The sequence below is a fragment of the Hypanus sabinus genome, chromosome 3 (genome assembly GCF_030144855.1).
Source record: "Hypanus sabinus isolate sHypSab1 chromosome 3, sHypSab1.hap1, whole genome shotgun sequence".
Taxonomy (NCBI): domain Eukaryota; kingdom Metazoa; phylum Chordata; class Chondrichthyes; order Myliobatiformes; family Dasyatidae; genus Hypanus; species Hypanus sabinus.
This window is the reverse complement of record NC_082708.1, coordinates 59,264,147-59,281,975: the sequence shown is the minus strand read 5'-3', so window position 1 is coordinate 59,281,975 and position 17,829 is coordinate 59,264,147. Positions and strand designations below refer to the sequence as shown.

General features: G+C 38.7%; 1 protein-coding gene across 3 annotated transcripts in view; it reads right to left on the bottom strand.

Annotated features, from left to right (window-relative positions):
* Positions 1-14,681: 14,681 nt before the first annotated feature.
* chst10 (carbohydrate sulfotransferase 10) overlaps positions 14,682-17,829 on the bottom strand; it is a 37,809-nt gene continuing 34,661 nt past the window's right edge. For all 3 annotated transcript variants that reach the window (XM_059964461.1, XM_059964460.1, XM_059964459.1), the window contains one exon: positions 14,682-17,794. In XM_059964461.1, the coding sequence (XP_059820444.1) occupies positions 17,257-17,794 (538 nt within the window). In that variant the 3' untranslated portion in view covers positions 14,682-17,256. The remainder of the gene's footprint in view (positions 17,795-17,829) is intronic.

Sequence of the window (17,829 nt, the reverse complement as noted above, 5' to 3'; positions counted from 1 at the left end):
AGGTAAGATGCAGAAGGACTTAGACAGATTAGGAGAATAGCAAGAAAGTGGCAAATGAAATACAATGTTGGAAAATTCATGGCCATGCACTTTGATAGTAGAAATAAACGTGCGGACTATTTTCTAAACAAGGCGAAAATCCAAAAATCTGAGATGCAAGGGGACTTGGGGGTCCTTGTGCAGAAGACCCTAAAAGTTAACTTGCAGGTCGAGTCGGTAGTGAGGAAGACAAATGCTATGTTAGTATTCATTTCAAGAGGTCTAGAATACAAGAGCAGGGATGTGATGCTGAGGCTTTATAAGGCACTGGTGAGGCCTCACCTTGAGTATTGTGAACAAGTTTAGGCCCCTTATCTTAGAAAAGATGTGCTGGCATTGGAGAGGGTCCAGAAGAGGTTCACAAGGATGATTCCAGGAATGAAAAGGCTATAATACGAGGAACGTTTGATGGCTCTGAGCCTGTACTCGCTGGAATTCAGAAGGATGAGGGGGTCATCTCATTGAAACCTTTCGAATGTTGAAAGGCCTAGACAGAGTAGATGTGGAAAGGATGTTTCCCATGGTGGGAGAGTCTAGGACAAGAGGGCACAGCCTCAGGATAGAGGGGTGCCTTTCAAAACAGAGATGCGGAGTAATTTCTTTAGCTAAAAGGTGGTGAATTTGTTGCCACATGCATCTGTGGAGGCCAGGTCATTGGATGTACTTAAGGCAGAGATTGATAGGTTCTTGTTTGGACATGGCATCAAAGGTTATGGGGAGAAGGTTGGGAACTAGGTTGAGGAGGAGAAAAAAAGGATCAGCCATGATTGAATGGCGGAGCAGACTATATGGGCCAGATGGCCTAATTCTACTCCTATGTCTTATGGTCTTCTGGGTATAGATAAGGGAAATGCAAACCAGCTTTTTACACTGAGGTTGGGTGGGACTACAACTATAGGTCATGGGTTAAGGGTGAAAGGTGAAAAGTTTAAGAGGAACATGAGGTGAAACTTCTTCATTCAGTGGGAGTGTGAAACAAATTGCCAATGTAAGTGGTATATGCAAACTCAATTTCAACGTTAAAGAGAAGTTTGGATGGCGGGGTATGGAGGACTATGGTCTGGGTACTGGTCAATGGGACTAGACAGCTCAAATGGTTTGGCATGGACTAGATGGACCATAGGGCCTGTTTCTGTGCTATACTTTTCTATGACTCTATGACCTTACCCCCTGCACCACACCCTCAACCACTCATTCATCTATACTATCAGCCTATTCCTGCCCTGTCTAGCACATGTTACTAGGAGTAATCCAGAGATTGGGGGCTTGGAGGACCTGCTCTTCAGCCTCTTCACTAAGTTCCGACACTCACTGTGAAGGACCTCTTCCCCCTTTCTTCCTTTGCCATTGGTGCCAATGTGCACCACAACCACTGACAGCTTTGAGAATCTTCTGCAGCCACCCTTAGACATTCTGGACCCCAGCACCTGGGAGGCCACACACCATCTTGGCTTCACATTCCCAGCCACAGAATCTGCTGTCTGTTTCCCTAACCATCAACCCTTCTATCACTATCAGTAGTGATAGAGCCTCAAGGTTGGCCACAGTGCCAGTGGCCTGGCTGCTGCTGCCGTGCCCTGATCAGTTGTCTCCCCCCACCCCCAGTAGTCTCCAATGGGGTATACTTGTTACTGAGGGAATGACCACAGGGGAACCCTGCAGTGACTTACTTACTTCCCCTTACTTCTCCTGGTGGTCACCCATCTATCTGAAGCCTGGATTCCGGGTGTGACCACCTTACTAACACTCTCATCTATGAGGTTTTCAGCCTCCTGGATGGTTCTGAGTATATCGAGCCCCTGCTCCAGTTCCCTGTCAGTCAGGAGCTAAATCTGGGTACACTTCCTGCAGATTACTCTTCAGGGAGACTGTCAGGTACACTGAAATACATCTCACATACACTGAAATACAGTGTATGAAATACATACACTGAAATACGTCTCACAGGAAGCGCTTTCCACTGCCTGAACTACCAAGCTTAAGTTCTGGCCTAACCCACTCCTGCCGAAGCCTGTTGAGCCAAAGCCCGACCACTCTAACTGGCCCACACACTCAATAGCCACTCCGTTTACACTTTGTTTCTTTTTGTTAGCCCCTGCTGATACTACTTGCAATAGTCATTGAGGCAGCTCTTCTTGGGCACCTGTATGATTGATGCCCTTTGCACTCATGAAGACACGGCCTGATTTTGCACTACCCCCATGTACAAGTTTACAGATGATACCGCCAGAGTGGGCCGTTACTCGAATAACAAAGAGTCAGAGTACATGAAGGAGTTAAAGAACTTAGTGGTTTCATGACAACATCCTTTCCCTCAATGCCAGCAAAACAAAATAACTGGTCAATGACTTCAGTGAACATGATCCTGTTTACATCAATGGAGCTGAGGTTGAGGGGGTTGAATGCTTCAAGTTCCTCAGGGTGAACATCACCAATAGCCTGTCCTGGTTAAGGAAGTACAAAGATGTTTTAATACAATTATATCAGGCTTTAGTGAGAACACACCTGGATTATTGTGTATAATATTGGTTCCTTATCTAAAGAAGGTTATACATAATATAGACAGAGTGCAGCAAGAGTTATTGGACTAATTTTTGAAATGAAAAGGCACTGATAGTCCAGGCCTCATAGTATTTATTACAATGAGAGGTCACCTCACCAAAACGAACAACATTCTTAGAGGCCTCAGGATGCTGGGTACAGAGATGATGTTATCCCTAGCTCAGGAGACAATGGGTAGGAGCTACAGTCTCAAATTAAGAGGTAGACTATTGCTCTCTGAATTGAGGAGACATTTCCTCACCTTCCACACCATTCCTACCAAAACGTTAGTGAACAGAAGTCTCAAAATGAAGCTGAGTATTGTTCAATCCAACTTGTAAGGTAACGTGGAGGAGAGGCAATTAATACTGTGAAAGTATCGTAATACAAAACACATGGAAAAAAGATTTAGCCTGCACAACAGAATTTGTGTACCAAGACCTCCCCAAAGGTCAGAGATAGAAGCATGACAGAACTTGGTCTAAGAATTATCTTGTAAAAACGGGAACAAAATTCTGCAAAGTCTGTATTAACCATTTAATAATAGTGTAGGGTTTTGAAATGGATATAACAGTCATGGATGACCCACTGAAAGAAGGAGAAAGACATGGGCATTGGTTCTAATAGGGATTAATAATAGGGATTCTAATAGGGATTAACTAATAGGGATTAATTTGTCTATTAACAAACACTGTATTGTATTTTTGGGAGGATTCAATGAAAGTACACTGCTGGCAAAGTATCAAAACCTCATGAGATTCAAGTGGAACCATTGAATTAAAGTGGACGTGCGGATTCATGAATTGGGATGAAAATAAGAGTACCAAGGTCAGGCTGCAAAGAAGGAAATGGATTTAATTATCTGTTGCTTACCAAAGGGCAGTGAAGGACAATGCTTCCTAACAGATGAGCAGTGAAGAGGAGCATATAAATAGGAGGCATCAATAAAAAGAAGCCCTAAATGGAGGTGGAACAAGAGAGGTCAATATTTGTCCACCCACACAAATTGTGGAAGTATACAGTAAAGAATGTATTTGAGTAAGATCCTAAGAGAAACAGAAAGGTTATATAGAGTGATTAAGAAGTTGAGAGGGAATTACAGATGGCCGTAAATTCCTTTGTGGACAAAGGAGTTTTTCAACCTTTCACAACACACCCAAATTCATGAGTTTAACCTAATAGACAACCAGATGGATCAAACTGATGACAGAATAATAAATAAGATTATTTCAATATGTACCCCAAATGAGCATTCTGTGGTCAATCTAATTCACAGCATTCCTTAATCAGCAACACAATACAGAAGAATCTAGACTAGCAGATTTTCCATACTCCTATAATACCCCTAAATTCTTGTTGCGTGGTAGTAGTTTAAATATTCCAGGTAGGAATAAAGGAACTGGCGCACTGGTCAGTTTCAAGAGAGTACAAGGACTGGGACCCTGGTGAATGGTGAATGAAAACAGTCACTGAGGCACTGGTGAGTCGGAAGGAGTGCTAGTAATGGGGTTCCGATTAAACAGAAAGAAGTTTGAGAACAGGGTCTCGGTGAGTCAGAAGTGAGCACAGCAATCACTAAGGATTAAATTAGCTTTATTTATCACATGTACATTGAAACTTTGAAACGTGCAGTGAAGTGGTTCATTTGTGTCAACAACCAACACAGTCTGAGGATGTGATAGGTGCAGCCCGCAAGTGTTACTTTACTAGACAAGTAATGCAAGCTCCTAGAAACTGTCAGGCATTGAACAGAAATGGGAAATATTGAATGCATATATAGAAAATTAAAGAATTTGTAAAATACTAGATTAGCAGAAGAAATTAGATGAAGTATTACCACTAATGTTAAGAATATCAGTAAATCACCCCACAAATTAATGTTAGGGATACCCATTAAAACACTAATACACTTACTATCTACTCTGAAGGCATGAAATTTTTGAAATATCACAGGCCAGATTATAGAGGATCTAAATACACAATGGAGGAGCTTTATAAGCAAGCCATAGGGAGTATAACTAGATGCTTCAATTTAGTGTGATGAATTTGGAAGTCATACAAACCACAAAGATGGGACATAAGGGGATTGAAAGATATAAGGAGTTACACACATGTAAGGGTGATTATTTGGAATCATGCAGTGATATGAGATTGATCACTGTTATATTGAAAGAAATTAAAACTACATCCCATAACCATCTCATCAGCGAAAACACATCAAGATTCAAAAACAATCTGTGCAGTTTACCACAAGAAAGACATTAATATACTAGCAACTTCGATCTTAACAGTCAATGCACAGTAACAACGTTCAGAAATATACACTAAACCAAAATGCCTTTCAGAAGTAAAGATCTCCAGTCAAGTTGTAGTTGTGTCAGCCAATCACACTCCCACAATACTGGCCCTCCTGTTTTTACCATATACAAGCCCAATGTAGCTTGTTGGTTGTTGTATGTTACTGTTACAAATGTCATTCCCACAGGAGTTATCTTCTCTCCAGTATATATTCTTGGTTGGATATCCGCATACTTCAGTTTAGTATCTTTGTAATGCCATTCAAACTCATTTTTTGGAATGACTGAAACAGCTGAGCCAGTGTCCAATTCCATTTTAATTAATTTGCTGATCACATCTGGTGCAAGCCATATTGCTCGTCTATTGTTAGTTTTCACAATGTAAATCTCAGGGCTACGCAGTACTGTGTCACTTTCATCATTAAAAGATTTTAATCAACAACATGCAGATTAATACTCTTTTTGAAACTGCAACTTGAACATAGAATCATAGAACACCACAGCACAGAAAACAGGCCATTCAGCCCCTCTAGTCTGTGCTGAAACTTTATTCCACTAGTCCCATTGACCTGCACCCAGTCCATAAACCTCCAGACCTCTCCCATCCATGTATCTATCCAATTTATTCTTAAAACTTAAGAGCCCGCATTTACCACATCAGATGGCAGCTCGTTCCACACTCCCACCACTGAGTGAAGAAGTTCCCCCTAAACCTTTCCCCTTTCACCCTAAAGCCATGTCCTCTCATATTTATCTCTCCTAATCTAGTTGGAAAGAGCCTATTCGCATTTACTTTGTCTATACCCCTCATAATTTTGTAAACAGAGCTGAAATTTTATCTTTTTCTCTTCCCTGTGTAGTTAATTCATTTTTGTTTGCCAGGTATGCAAATAACATTTATATAACATTAAATAAAACAAGAAAATCTTCAGAATACTTCATCTCAATAAAATGAGGTCTAATATTTATTTATTTATTGAGCTACAATAGGCCCTTTGAGTCACACTGCCTAGCAATCCCTCAAATTACTCCTAGCCTAATCATGGGACAATTTACCCTCCCAACTGATAAATCTTTGGACTGTGGGAGGAAACCAGAGCACCCAGAGGAAACCCATGAGGCTATGAGGAGAACATACAAAATCCTTACAGGCAGACGCGGGAATTGAACCCAGTTGCCTAAATTGTAAAGTGTAGTACTCACCACTCGGCTACCATGCTGCCCTTTTTTTGTTAAACTGGGAATCAGAGTTAAATAATATCGGTTACCACAATGACAGAGCTGATTCTGTGGCAACACTCTTTTCCCTCTGAATCATAAAATCATTGTCTTCCATCTCATTTAAGAGATTAAAGTGCAATGAGACATCTGGAAATATTGCGATTAGTTATAAATCACCAAGTGCATGTATTGCTCTGGTGAGGTTTTTCAGACTGGGGTGACTCAGAGTTTGGTGCAAACTCTATGGATCTCGAAAGATGCACTTCAGACAGGACACAAAACAGAAATGATCTTACATTTCAAGGGAATATAAAGGATCCCAGAACAGTTTTGAAAGCAGAGGGATGATTTGTTCCCCTTTTAGTCAACAATAAAGAATCTGATAATTCACGTCAATGTTGTTTGTGGGGTTTTGTAGTGCGCAAAGTGGCTGCTATTGGTTCCCAACACACAATAGAATGTTCAACATTCAAAGTAAAAGTATGAATTTCATTGGATATTAAGTGCCAATGGAGAGTCTCAAAGCTATTAAAGATGCTAAAAAATATAAGTCTGACTTTTTGTGGTGAATATAATGTATGAAAATACATTTACAGCAAAAATATATAAAAACAAATTAAATGAAAAGACTTACTCTAATATTGTATAAAAAGGGAAACGTTTCAAATTCTTCTGATCATCACAAGTGCACTACCAGACCGTGTGCTTAGACCCCTGCTCTGTTCACTTTACACTGATGACCATGTAGCTAAGCACAGCTCCAATGCCATATTCAAGTTTGCTGATGACAGCACTGTCGTAAGCCGAATCAAAGGTGATGATGAATCAGCTTATTGGAGGAAGATTAAAAATCTGGCTGAGTGGTGCTTTGACAATAACCTCTTACTCAATGTCAGCAAGTTTATAACTGATTTATAGACTTCAGGAGAAGGAAACCAGAGGTCCATGAGCCAGACCTCATCAGAGGATCAGATGTGGAGAGGGTTAGTGACTTTAAATTCCTAGGTATTATTATTTCGGTGGACATGTCCTGGGCCCCGCATATAAGTGCAATTACAAAGAAAGCAAGGCAGTACCTCTACTTCCTTTGAAGTTTGCTGAGATTCAGCAGGATATCTAAAATTTTGATAAACTTCTATAGACTGGAGAGTATACTGACTGGCTGCATCACAGCCTGGTATGAAAATACCAACGCCCTTGAACAGAAAATCCTACTAAAAGTCGTGGAGATGACCCAGTCTATCATGGGTAAAGCCCTCCCAACTACTGAGAACATCAACATGAAATGCTGTTGCAGGGAAGCAGCACTCATTGCTGCTGCCATCCGGAAGGTGGTACAGGAGCCTCAGGACTCACACCACCACGTTCAGGAACAGTTACTAGCCCTCAACCATCAGGCTCTTCAACCAGAGGGGGAGGTTTCACTTGCTCCAAGACTGAAATGTTCTCAACAACGAATGGACTCACTTTCAAGGAATCTTCATCTTATGTCCTCGACATTTATTGCTTAATTATTATTATTTCTTGTTGTATTTGCACACTGTCATCTTCTGCACTCTAGTTGAACACCCCATTTGGGTGGTCTTTCATTGATTCTGTAATGACTATTAGTCTTTTGATTTATTGAGTATGCCCACAAGAAAAATGAATTTTGGGATTATATAAGTGATATATATGTACTTCGATAATAAATTTACTTTGAACTTAGAATGTCAATAAATACATTTTCTTCAAGGAACATGTGGAATCTTTTACGGGTGATTGATAAGTTTGTGGCCTAAGTTAGACGGAGACGAGTTATACAGCTCTTCAACAACACACACAAAATGCTGCCTAGCCTGCTGTGTTCCACCAGCATTTTGTGTGTTGTTGTTTGAATTTCCAGCATCTGCAGATTTCCTCGTGTTTGCTCTTTATACAGCCCTTGTTACATGCACATGCAGTTCAACTCTGAGTGATTATGCATAAAGTTTGAAGCTAATAACTCATCTGGGTGATTGATAAGTTCGTGACCTAAGGTAGGAGGAGAAGAATTATGAGAAATTAAGTTGAATACTTTTAAAAGAATTTTTCAAATATTCATGTTCAGCTATATGTACTACTAGTGCACAGATATTCTAATTACCTGGTTATACTGATCGATGTACAGATACTTGGGAGACAAAAGTTTAGGTGGTGCAGCTTCACTGGCTTGGATTTCAGCAGTTCCTCCTGTGATGGTCCCGTAAGGGAGTAAGTTCCAGGATTTAGACCTAGTGTTGATGATGGAATGGCACCTTATCTCTAAATCATTTTGGCATATGGAACATGTAGGTGATGGTTTCCCATGTGCCTGTAGGAAGTGCTATTGAAACAGGCTAAGCACATATTGCCAACTGCCTGAACCTTCATGGTTGCTTTCAGTGACTATCAAATGAGAACAGCAGCAAGTTTGAAGTCCCTAGTGGACAGTATTTTTATAAGTGGAAGAACTAAACTGTTAAAGTGATAGTGGTAGGGGTCTCCCTTGTAAGATTAGATAGATGTTTTAGTGGTCATAAAAACCTCCAGTGTGGGCATGTTACCTCCCCAGTTCTAGCATCAAGGATGTCTCTGAGCAAGTGTAGGACACCCTGAAAGGAGATGTCCTGGAAGAGAGAAATCTACGGCACATACAGGCCCTTCAGTCCACTATGTTGTGCTGATCATGTGACCTACTCCAGAAACTCCTAGAATTTCCCTACCACATAGCTCTCTATTTTTCTAAGCTCCATGTCTATCCAAGAGTTCCTTAAAAGATCCTATTGCATCCACAAACACAGAGCCTAATACTCATTAGGTGCTTAGGAGGAGGAATGAGGTACAACCTGAGTTTAGGGAGCTCTATCGCCATTTAAAGAGAAGGACCTCAATGATTATATTCTTTGGGTTGCCTTTGGTGCATGAACTAGTAAGTATTGGAATGGAAGAAAAGGTCATGTGACTGTAGTTGGAGGGATGGTGCAAGATTATGGGGTTTAGGTTTCTAGATAATTAGGGCAATTACTGGGAGGGTGGGTCTACTACACATAAGATTAGTTGCCCCTTGCTGGGGGGTTAGCTAACCCTGTTAGGGAAGGCTTAAACTAATTTGGAAGGGAAGGGGGCTCATTTGTTTATCAGATGAAGAGGTGAAAGTACCAAGATGACAAAATCATCAGTCCATAGGCATAAATTGCATCAAATCTAAAGCTAAGTACAACTAGCAGATGAACTCAAATCTTTAATAAACACGGAGGTCTATGATATTGTTGCTATCACTGAAAACTGTTGAAGCATTAGCAGGACTGATAAATCAATAGCCCAGGGTATAGAATTTTCAGGTTACAGGTTGTGGAGTAAAAGGGGAAGAGGTATTGCACTACTTGTCAATGATTACACTACTTCTTCAGTATTGAGGGAGGACATCCTCAAATGAGGCTACATGAATAGAAACAAAAAAAAGTGAGTTGTCACTTTGCTGGAGGTGTATTACAGAGCTCCCAACAATCAACAGGAAATAGGGAAAGAAATAATGTAGGTAGATATCAGAGGCAAGAAAAGATGGGATTGACTTAACTTTGTTCCAGGAGAGCTTTCTGGCTCAGTATACAGACCGACCAAGGAAGGAAGAAGAAATATTAGATCTTATTTTGAAGGATATACCTGGTCTAATGGAGCATCAATGGATGATAGATTGGATAATACTGACCATAACTCTGCATCCTTTAAACTAGTTAATGAAAATGATAGGGATAGAACAGTAATTAAAGACTTAAATTGGGGGAAGATCAGTACCTGGCAAAGGTACATTGGAGGCATCTACTTATGGTGGAATCTACATCTGTATAATGGGAAACATTCAAAGGAGAAACAGCACGAGTTCAGGGCCAACATATTACTACAGGGTTAAAAACCAGAGTAGCAAGCATAGCAAACTCTGCTTGTCGAGATGAATAAAGAGCAAATTGGAAGCATTTGACAGGTGTACAGAACTGATGATGGGGGAGATCTGTCAAGAGGTATCTGCAATAGTACAGCCCCAAAGCAAAAGAACTAAAAATTGGCAATTTCAGGTACCCCATAAAATATACTCTCCTCATAGTCTCACAGACATTGTGAGAGTCCGTATCAACATAACAGTGATCCAGATATAATAGTTTAAACCCATCGTAAATTGGGGACCACTTCGTCAAGCACCTCCACACCATCTCCCACAAGCAGGATGTCCCGGTAGCCAAGCATTTTATTTCTGATTCCCATTCCTGTTCTGACATGTCAATCCATGCCTCCTTCTTGTGTCAAGGTGAGGATACCCTCAGGGTGGAGCAGCAACAATCTTATATTCCATCAGGGTATCCTCTAACCTGATGGCATGAATGTAAACAACTTCTGGTGAACAAAAATCCCCCCCATCCCCTCACTGACGTTTTACTACTTCTCACCTGCCTATTACCATATAACCATATAACAATCACAGCATGGAAACAGGCCATCTCGGCCCTCCTAGTCCGTGCCGAACTCTTAATCTCACCTAGTCCCACCTACCCGCACTCAGCCCATAACCCTCCACTCCTTTCCTGTCCATATACCTATCCAATTTTACCTTAAATGACACAACTGAACTGGCCTCTACTACTTCTACAAGAAGCTCATTCCACACAGCTATCACTCTCTGAGTAAAGAAATACCCCCTCGTGTTTCCCTTAAACTTCTGCCCCCTAACTCTCAAATCATGTCCTCTCGTTTGAATCTCCCCTACTCTCAATGGAAACAGCCTATTCACGTCAACTCTATCTATCCCTCTCAAAATTTTAAATACCTCGATCAAATCCCCTCTCAACCTTCTACGCTCCAATGAATAGAGACCTAACTTGTTCAACCTTTCTCTGTAACTTAAGTGCTGAAACCCAGGTAACATCTTAGTAAATCATCTCTGCACTCTCTCTAATTTATTGATATCTTTCCTATAATTTGGTAACCAGAACTGTACACAATATTCCAAATTTGGCCTTACCAATGCCTTGTACAATTTTAACATTACATCCCAACTTCTGTACTCAATGCTTTGATTTATAAAGGCCAGCGTTCCAAAAGCCTTCTTCACCACCCTATCTACATGAGACTCCACCTTCAGGGAACTATGCACTGTTATTCCTAGATCTCTCTGTTCCTCTGCATTCCTCAATGTCCTACCATTTACCCTGTATATTCTATTTGGATTATTCCTGCCAAAATGTAGAACCTCACACTTCTCAGCATTAAACTCCATCTGCCAACGTTCAGCCCATTCTTCTAACCGGCATAAATCTCCCTGCAAGCTTTGAAAACCCACCTCATTATCCACAACACCTCCTACCTTAGTATCATCGGCATACTTACTAATCCAATTTACCACCCCATCATCCAGATAATTTATGTATATTACAAACAACATTGGGCCCAAAACAGATCCCTGAGGCACCCCGCTAGTCACCGGCCTCCATCCCGATAAACAATTATCCACCACTACTCTCTGGCATTTTCCATCTAGCCACTGTTGAATCCATTTTATTACTCCAGCATTAATACCTAACGACGGAACCTTCTTAACTAACCTTCCATGTGGAACTTTGTCAAAGGCTTTGCTGAAGTCCATATAGACTACATCCACTGCCTTACCCTCGTCAACATTCCTCGTAACTCCTTCAAAAAATTCAATAAGGTTTGTCAAACATGACCTTCCACGCACAAATCCATGCTGGCTACTCCTAATCAGATCCTGTCTATCCAGATAATTATTAATACTATCTCTAAGAATACTTTCCATTAATTTACCCACCACTGATGTCAAACTGACAGGTCTATAATTGCTAGGCTTACTTCTAGAACCCTTTTTAAACAATGGAACCACATGAGCAATACGCCAATCCTCCAACACAACCCCCGTTTCTAATGACATCTTAAATATCTCCGTCAGAGCTCCTGCTATTTCTACACAAACTTCCCTCAAGGTCCTGGGGAAGATCCTGTCAGGACCCGGAGGTTTATCCACTTCTAAATTTCTTAAAAGCACCAGTACTTCCACCTTTTTAATTGTCATATGTTCCATAACTTCCTTAACTGTTTCCCACACCTTACACAATTCAATGTCCTTCTCCTTTGTGAATACCGAAGAGATCTTTCAAAATCTCTCCCATTTCCCTCGGCTCCACACATAGCTGACCACTCTGATTCTCTAAGGGGCCAATTTTATCCCTCACTATCCTCTTGCTTTTAATATAACTGTAGAAACCTTTCGGATTTACTTTCACCTTATTTGCCAAACCAACCTCGTATCTTCTTTTAGCTTTTCTAATCTCTTTCTTAAGATTCCTTTTACATTCTTTATATTCCTCGAGCAATTCCTTTACTCCATGCTGCCTATATCTATTGTAGACATCCCTCTTTTTCCGAACCAAATTTCTAATATCCCTTGAAAACCATGGTGCTTTCAAACCTTTAACCTTTCCTTTCAACCTAACAGGAACATAAAGATTCTGTACCCTCATAATTTCACCCTTAAATGACCTCCATTTCTCTATTACATCCTTCCCATAAAACAACTTGACTCAATCCACTCTCTCTAAATCCCTTCGCATCTCCTCAAAGTTAGCCTTTCTCCAATCAAAAATCTCAACTCTAGGTCCAGTCCTGTCCTTCTCCATAATTATATTGAAGCTAATGCTATTGTGATGACTGGACCCGAAGTGCTCCCCAACACATACATCTGTCAGCTGACCTATCGCATTCCCTAACAGGAGATCCAACACTGCCCCATCTCTAGTCGGTACTTCTATGTATTGTTGCAAAAAACTATCCTGCACACATTTCACAAACTCTAAACCATCCAGCCCTTTTACAGAATGAGCTTCCCAGTCTACGTGTGGAAAATTAAAATCTCCCACAATCACCACCTTGTGTTTACTACAAATATCTGCTATCTCCTTACACATTTGCTCTTCCAACTCACGCTCCCCATTAGGTGGCCTATAATACACTCCTATCAGTGTTACTACACCTTTCCCATTCCTCAATTCCACCCAAATAGCCTCCCTAGAGGAGCTCTCTAATCTATCCTTCCAAAGCACCGCCATAAGATTTTCTCAGACAAGCAATGCAACACCTCCTCTTACTTCCCCTTCTACCTTCCTTTTTCCCTGATGTCCATTCTTCCCTCCCATCAGATTCTTTCTTCTCCAGCACTCGACCTTTCCTAACCACCCAGCTTCACCTATCACTTTCCAGTTAGCCTCCTTCCCCTTGCCCCAACTTTTAATTCAGGCACCTCCCTCCTACCCTCTCACTCTTATAAATGAGTATCCATTCTTTTATAAGTATGTTGACTGTTTGCTCTTTTCCATAGATGCTGCCTTACCTGCTGAGTTCCTCCAACATCTTTTGTGTACTGCTTTAAATCCATTATAATTAGTTCCCACAAAAATCTTCTCTACTAATAAAACACGGATTGGTTTGATGCATGTGACGTGGAGATCCAGAAGCCAACTTCTGCAAATGTAATGCATTCTTGGATTGCACTTTGAGTAGCTTTCAACCAACTCAAGCCAACAACAACAGAAATAATACCATACATTACTTATAACAAACATGTGCTGGTGACTTCTGACTTTGGAATAATCTCAAAGTAGCTCATTTACTAATGTAACTTGAAAAATAATTCTCATTCATACCAGACTAATAGGAATAGTCCTTATAAAGGAGTTTCCCTTTTCTTCAAATCAAAATTTTCTGCTTAGTATTTCATGTTAAATTTTTAACAATGTTAAAATGTGAAAACTGCAAGAAAAATGGAACAAAATAATAACAATAAACACCAAATTCAACTTTTATAGAATGCCTGAAGCACATGAAAGCTGCTGTATTTAGGAGATAAGTGGGGGAAACAGCTATTAAAAACACCATAAAAATAGAGGAGACACAACAAAAAGACATAGAAAATAACAAATGAAAATGTGAGGAACTTTGACAAGATCTTATATCTAAATATAAACATAGTCCAGCATCTAACAGATTAGCCAAGATTCAAAGTACTGACATTTTGACAGCATTCTATTTTAAAGACATGCTAGCTCACCTTTTCCACAAATCCAGATTGAATATTACCATAAAGTATTACCCCGATCTCTTAACATTTTGGAAAAATTTGAGAGATACTGCAAGGTATGAAGTTGCTAAATGTTCTTATCTCAAGAATGGGTGGGGAGGGCAGTTGTGTTTTGGATACTTTGATTTCTGCTAAACAGATATGAAATACCTGTTAATGAGAAGTTAGCAAGGTGATAAAAGTTACATTGTTAAAATAAGTTGAAGGGACTTTTGAAGACAGTAGATTTTGCAAAGAGTATAATTTTTGAAAAACAAAAGAGATACTTAAATGAAAATGAACATTGACATATCAGACTTCCAAGTAAATTATACTGTTGGATTATTCATTTAATTATTCAGGTCAGGTTTGTTACTTAATCTTTTATTGGAAATGTGCAAATATTTATTCATTGTGCTACAGTCTATAAACCCAAAAGGACAGACCACAGATCAAGTCATAGACCAAGTTTCAGTAGGCATTTATTAGACAGTACTAAATCTCAAAATTGAGAATTACAATCAAATCAAAAGAATTAGTGCAATAACTAATGGACTGTATAATTAGCACTAATGTAAACCAGACAGGTGTTCCAAAATGTTTATTCCAGAACTTGTATAAAGAGGAACCAACTAAATGAAGAATAAAATTAATACATCACTTGCACGGAAAACAATTCAGATAAGAAATACATTCCTTTGATCAAGTATATTTTTGAAATGAATGCAAATGTGACAACAGGCTCTTGAACTGTCATTAATTTTACTGGAGCTAAGGACTAAAATCCTAAGTACCATATATAGCCTCAAATATTCAATATTTGCATTTGGTAATATAAAATTGGTTATTGGAGAAACTAGATTTCATAAATCTTGTCTAATGCTTATTTGCTGCTTAAAGTTGATTATTGAATAAGCACCAAATCACCTGTGCACATTACTAAATGGATCAAGTTCAAAGTTTTTGAAGGTTTTCACTGATCTCTCTATTCATTCAAAAGTTGTTTCACATCAAACTTGACTAAAAGGACGATAATAATTATTCCACAGATAGAGCAAGGTGGCAACCAAAGGAGCAGTAACAGCCAATACAATATGCATGATGGATATGCAAATCTTGCCCTACTGAATGTTTCCAGCATCTTTAAAATTTTTCTTTTTGAATATTTTCAGAATTAGAGTTGTAGCTTTCATTTTTTATTTTATAATTTTCCACTCCAGATAATTACCTCAGTAACCTTGGCAGTGATTATCTGATTCATCAAAATCTTGAATACTAACAATTTTCTGTGTGAAAGTCACTTTTGACATGTTGCATTAAGAAAATTCTGGAAGACTAATACCTAACATCGAAAATATGTTTAAATATAATGCAATACTAATATTGAAATTATTTCTGTCAATGCACAAATAATATTCAACTCAATGTATAAATAATATCCAACAGGAGGTCTTAACTTAAAAATTGAGCATTTTTAAATGAGCCCCTGAACACGTCTAGTATAATCCCATCTTCCTTATGTTACTTCAACAGAACAAACCTTCACTTTATAACAAAAATTGTTTGCATTTGAAACAATTTAACTGGAATTCTGTCAAGAATATTAATGCATTCAATTGTAGAACAAAAGGCACAAATGTATGCAGGAGAGTTGGAGAAATTGAGTTGTGAAAATATCAGACAATTAAGAAAAGTTGAAATCAAATGTGTTTGAACGGAAAATGAGAATTTAATTTTAAATTGGAGAAAGGTGATGTCCGAATAGTTTTTGATTTGGGGCAAGAAATTTGTAGTAGAGTTTTTAATTGAGCTTAAGGTTTTGGAAAGTGGAAGATGACAGAAGATGCAAGACTTGCTAGAATTACTGAAGTAGATTCTTCAGAAAGTGGCAAATGAAAGGTGGCAGCTCAAACTCTGAAACATGGATGATGAGACTCAGAATTAAAGGGATGGGTTAGCAGTTCCTGTCACAGAAAGTTTGATACAATCACGTGTTATAACATGTTACTTTATGGATACAAAAATAAAGCACTTTCAGAAGAAAAATGCTAATGCCCTGTCATCTGAGAAGTTAAAGCACAATTCTGTATGCAATTTATGGAACATTTTTAATGCATTTGTGGACAATTACTCAAATGGTTATTTAATACAGATGAGCTAGCATATTGGAATTGTGATGCACAGAAATTCAAGTACTCTTAAATAGCTTTATAAAATAAAAATCCGTTTTGTAAAGTTAATCTTTATAATTGTATAGTACATTTATCAGTAGCTGAACTTAAAAGTTCTGAATTAACAGTAGCTTAGTGGGTCAAATTAGCTGATGCTCCAGTATTGTTTAATTACTGTATTTCAGAATTGTTTGCTGCATTTTTGAGTAGGTTGTATCAATATCATCACTACATATACAGGGTATTTCATGGGGGGGGGAGAAACTAAATTACAACAAAATCAAAATAATCTCACTGACTCCCTAAATTAGCTTAGTCTTTGCCTTTGATTAGTGAATAGAGGCAACTGAAGTTGGAAAGAATTGAAACAAAGTTCACAAAATGGACCAATTAATAAAACTGACAGTTGGATATACTTGCAAATGAATATTACAAATTTAAATGTCCAAATTAAGCTTATCTTTTGTATTAAGAGTTTCTAAGCAGCAATATTTACATCTAATTTTAACTAAGATATTTGTTTAATATCCGTGACTGAAATATGACAGACAATACAGCATTGGGATCAGTACAGAAGTATCTTACAACTGATATCTTGTTCAGCAATTGAACTGACAATAATTGTTTTTGTCTATAGAAATACTGCCATTAAATTTTAGCGGCATATAATGTTGTTTTGTTGGGCTCCGTGCATCAAACTAATTATCTACTTCTAAAAATCATGTTGTGCCTGCAAACATGCATGGATTAAACTGCTAGGAGATTCCATTGACCTCTGCTGGTGATAAAATTAAATTGTGACAAAAAAACCTAAAGAAATATAAATATGCACTGTACTACCACAGAACAGGCACAATACTTAGGTATATCAATTTAGCAAAAAATCAGGCTCAGCATAACCAAACAGTTTGAAATCTCCTTGGAAACGAGCAGCAAGACGTTTTATATCTCGCTTGCTGATTCCAGCAAAATACTGCTCAACCTTAGTTCTATTGTACTTTGTAATACCAGGTGGGATTTGGGGATAGGACACCAAATTACTTATTCCTGCTTTCTTTATGATGTATGGAGCATCTTTTTCCAGTGTTTCATGATGTCCTATGATATCATACTTGATTTCACAAGGTGCACAAAGCTCAACATAAGTAGCCCAATGAATAATAGATTCTCCTATTTTAACATCAAGCCACTTGTGGTTAGGATCACCCAAGTAGCGAATAAAATCATCAAATTGGAGTCCTTTAGTCTCTGTTCGATTCCTCCTATACTTTTGAATAATTGCTGGAGCAATTTTAAATTTATACCATGGCTCAAATCGAGGATTCTTTAGAAACTTGTCTTTGAATGCAGAAATAAGCCTTTCGAATGGATCCCTAACAATGAGGAATTTGAAGTACGTATTCAATCTGAAAGAAACAACACCAAAGAATTATAATTCTAT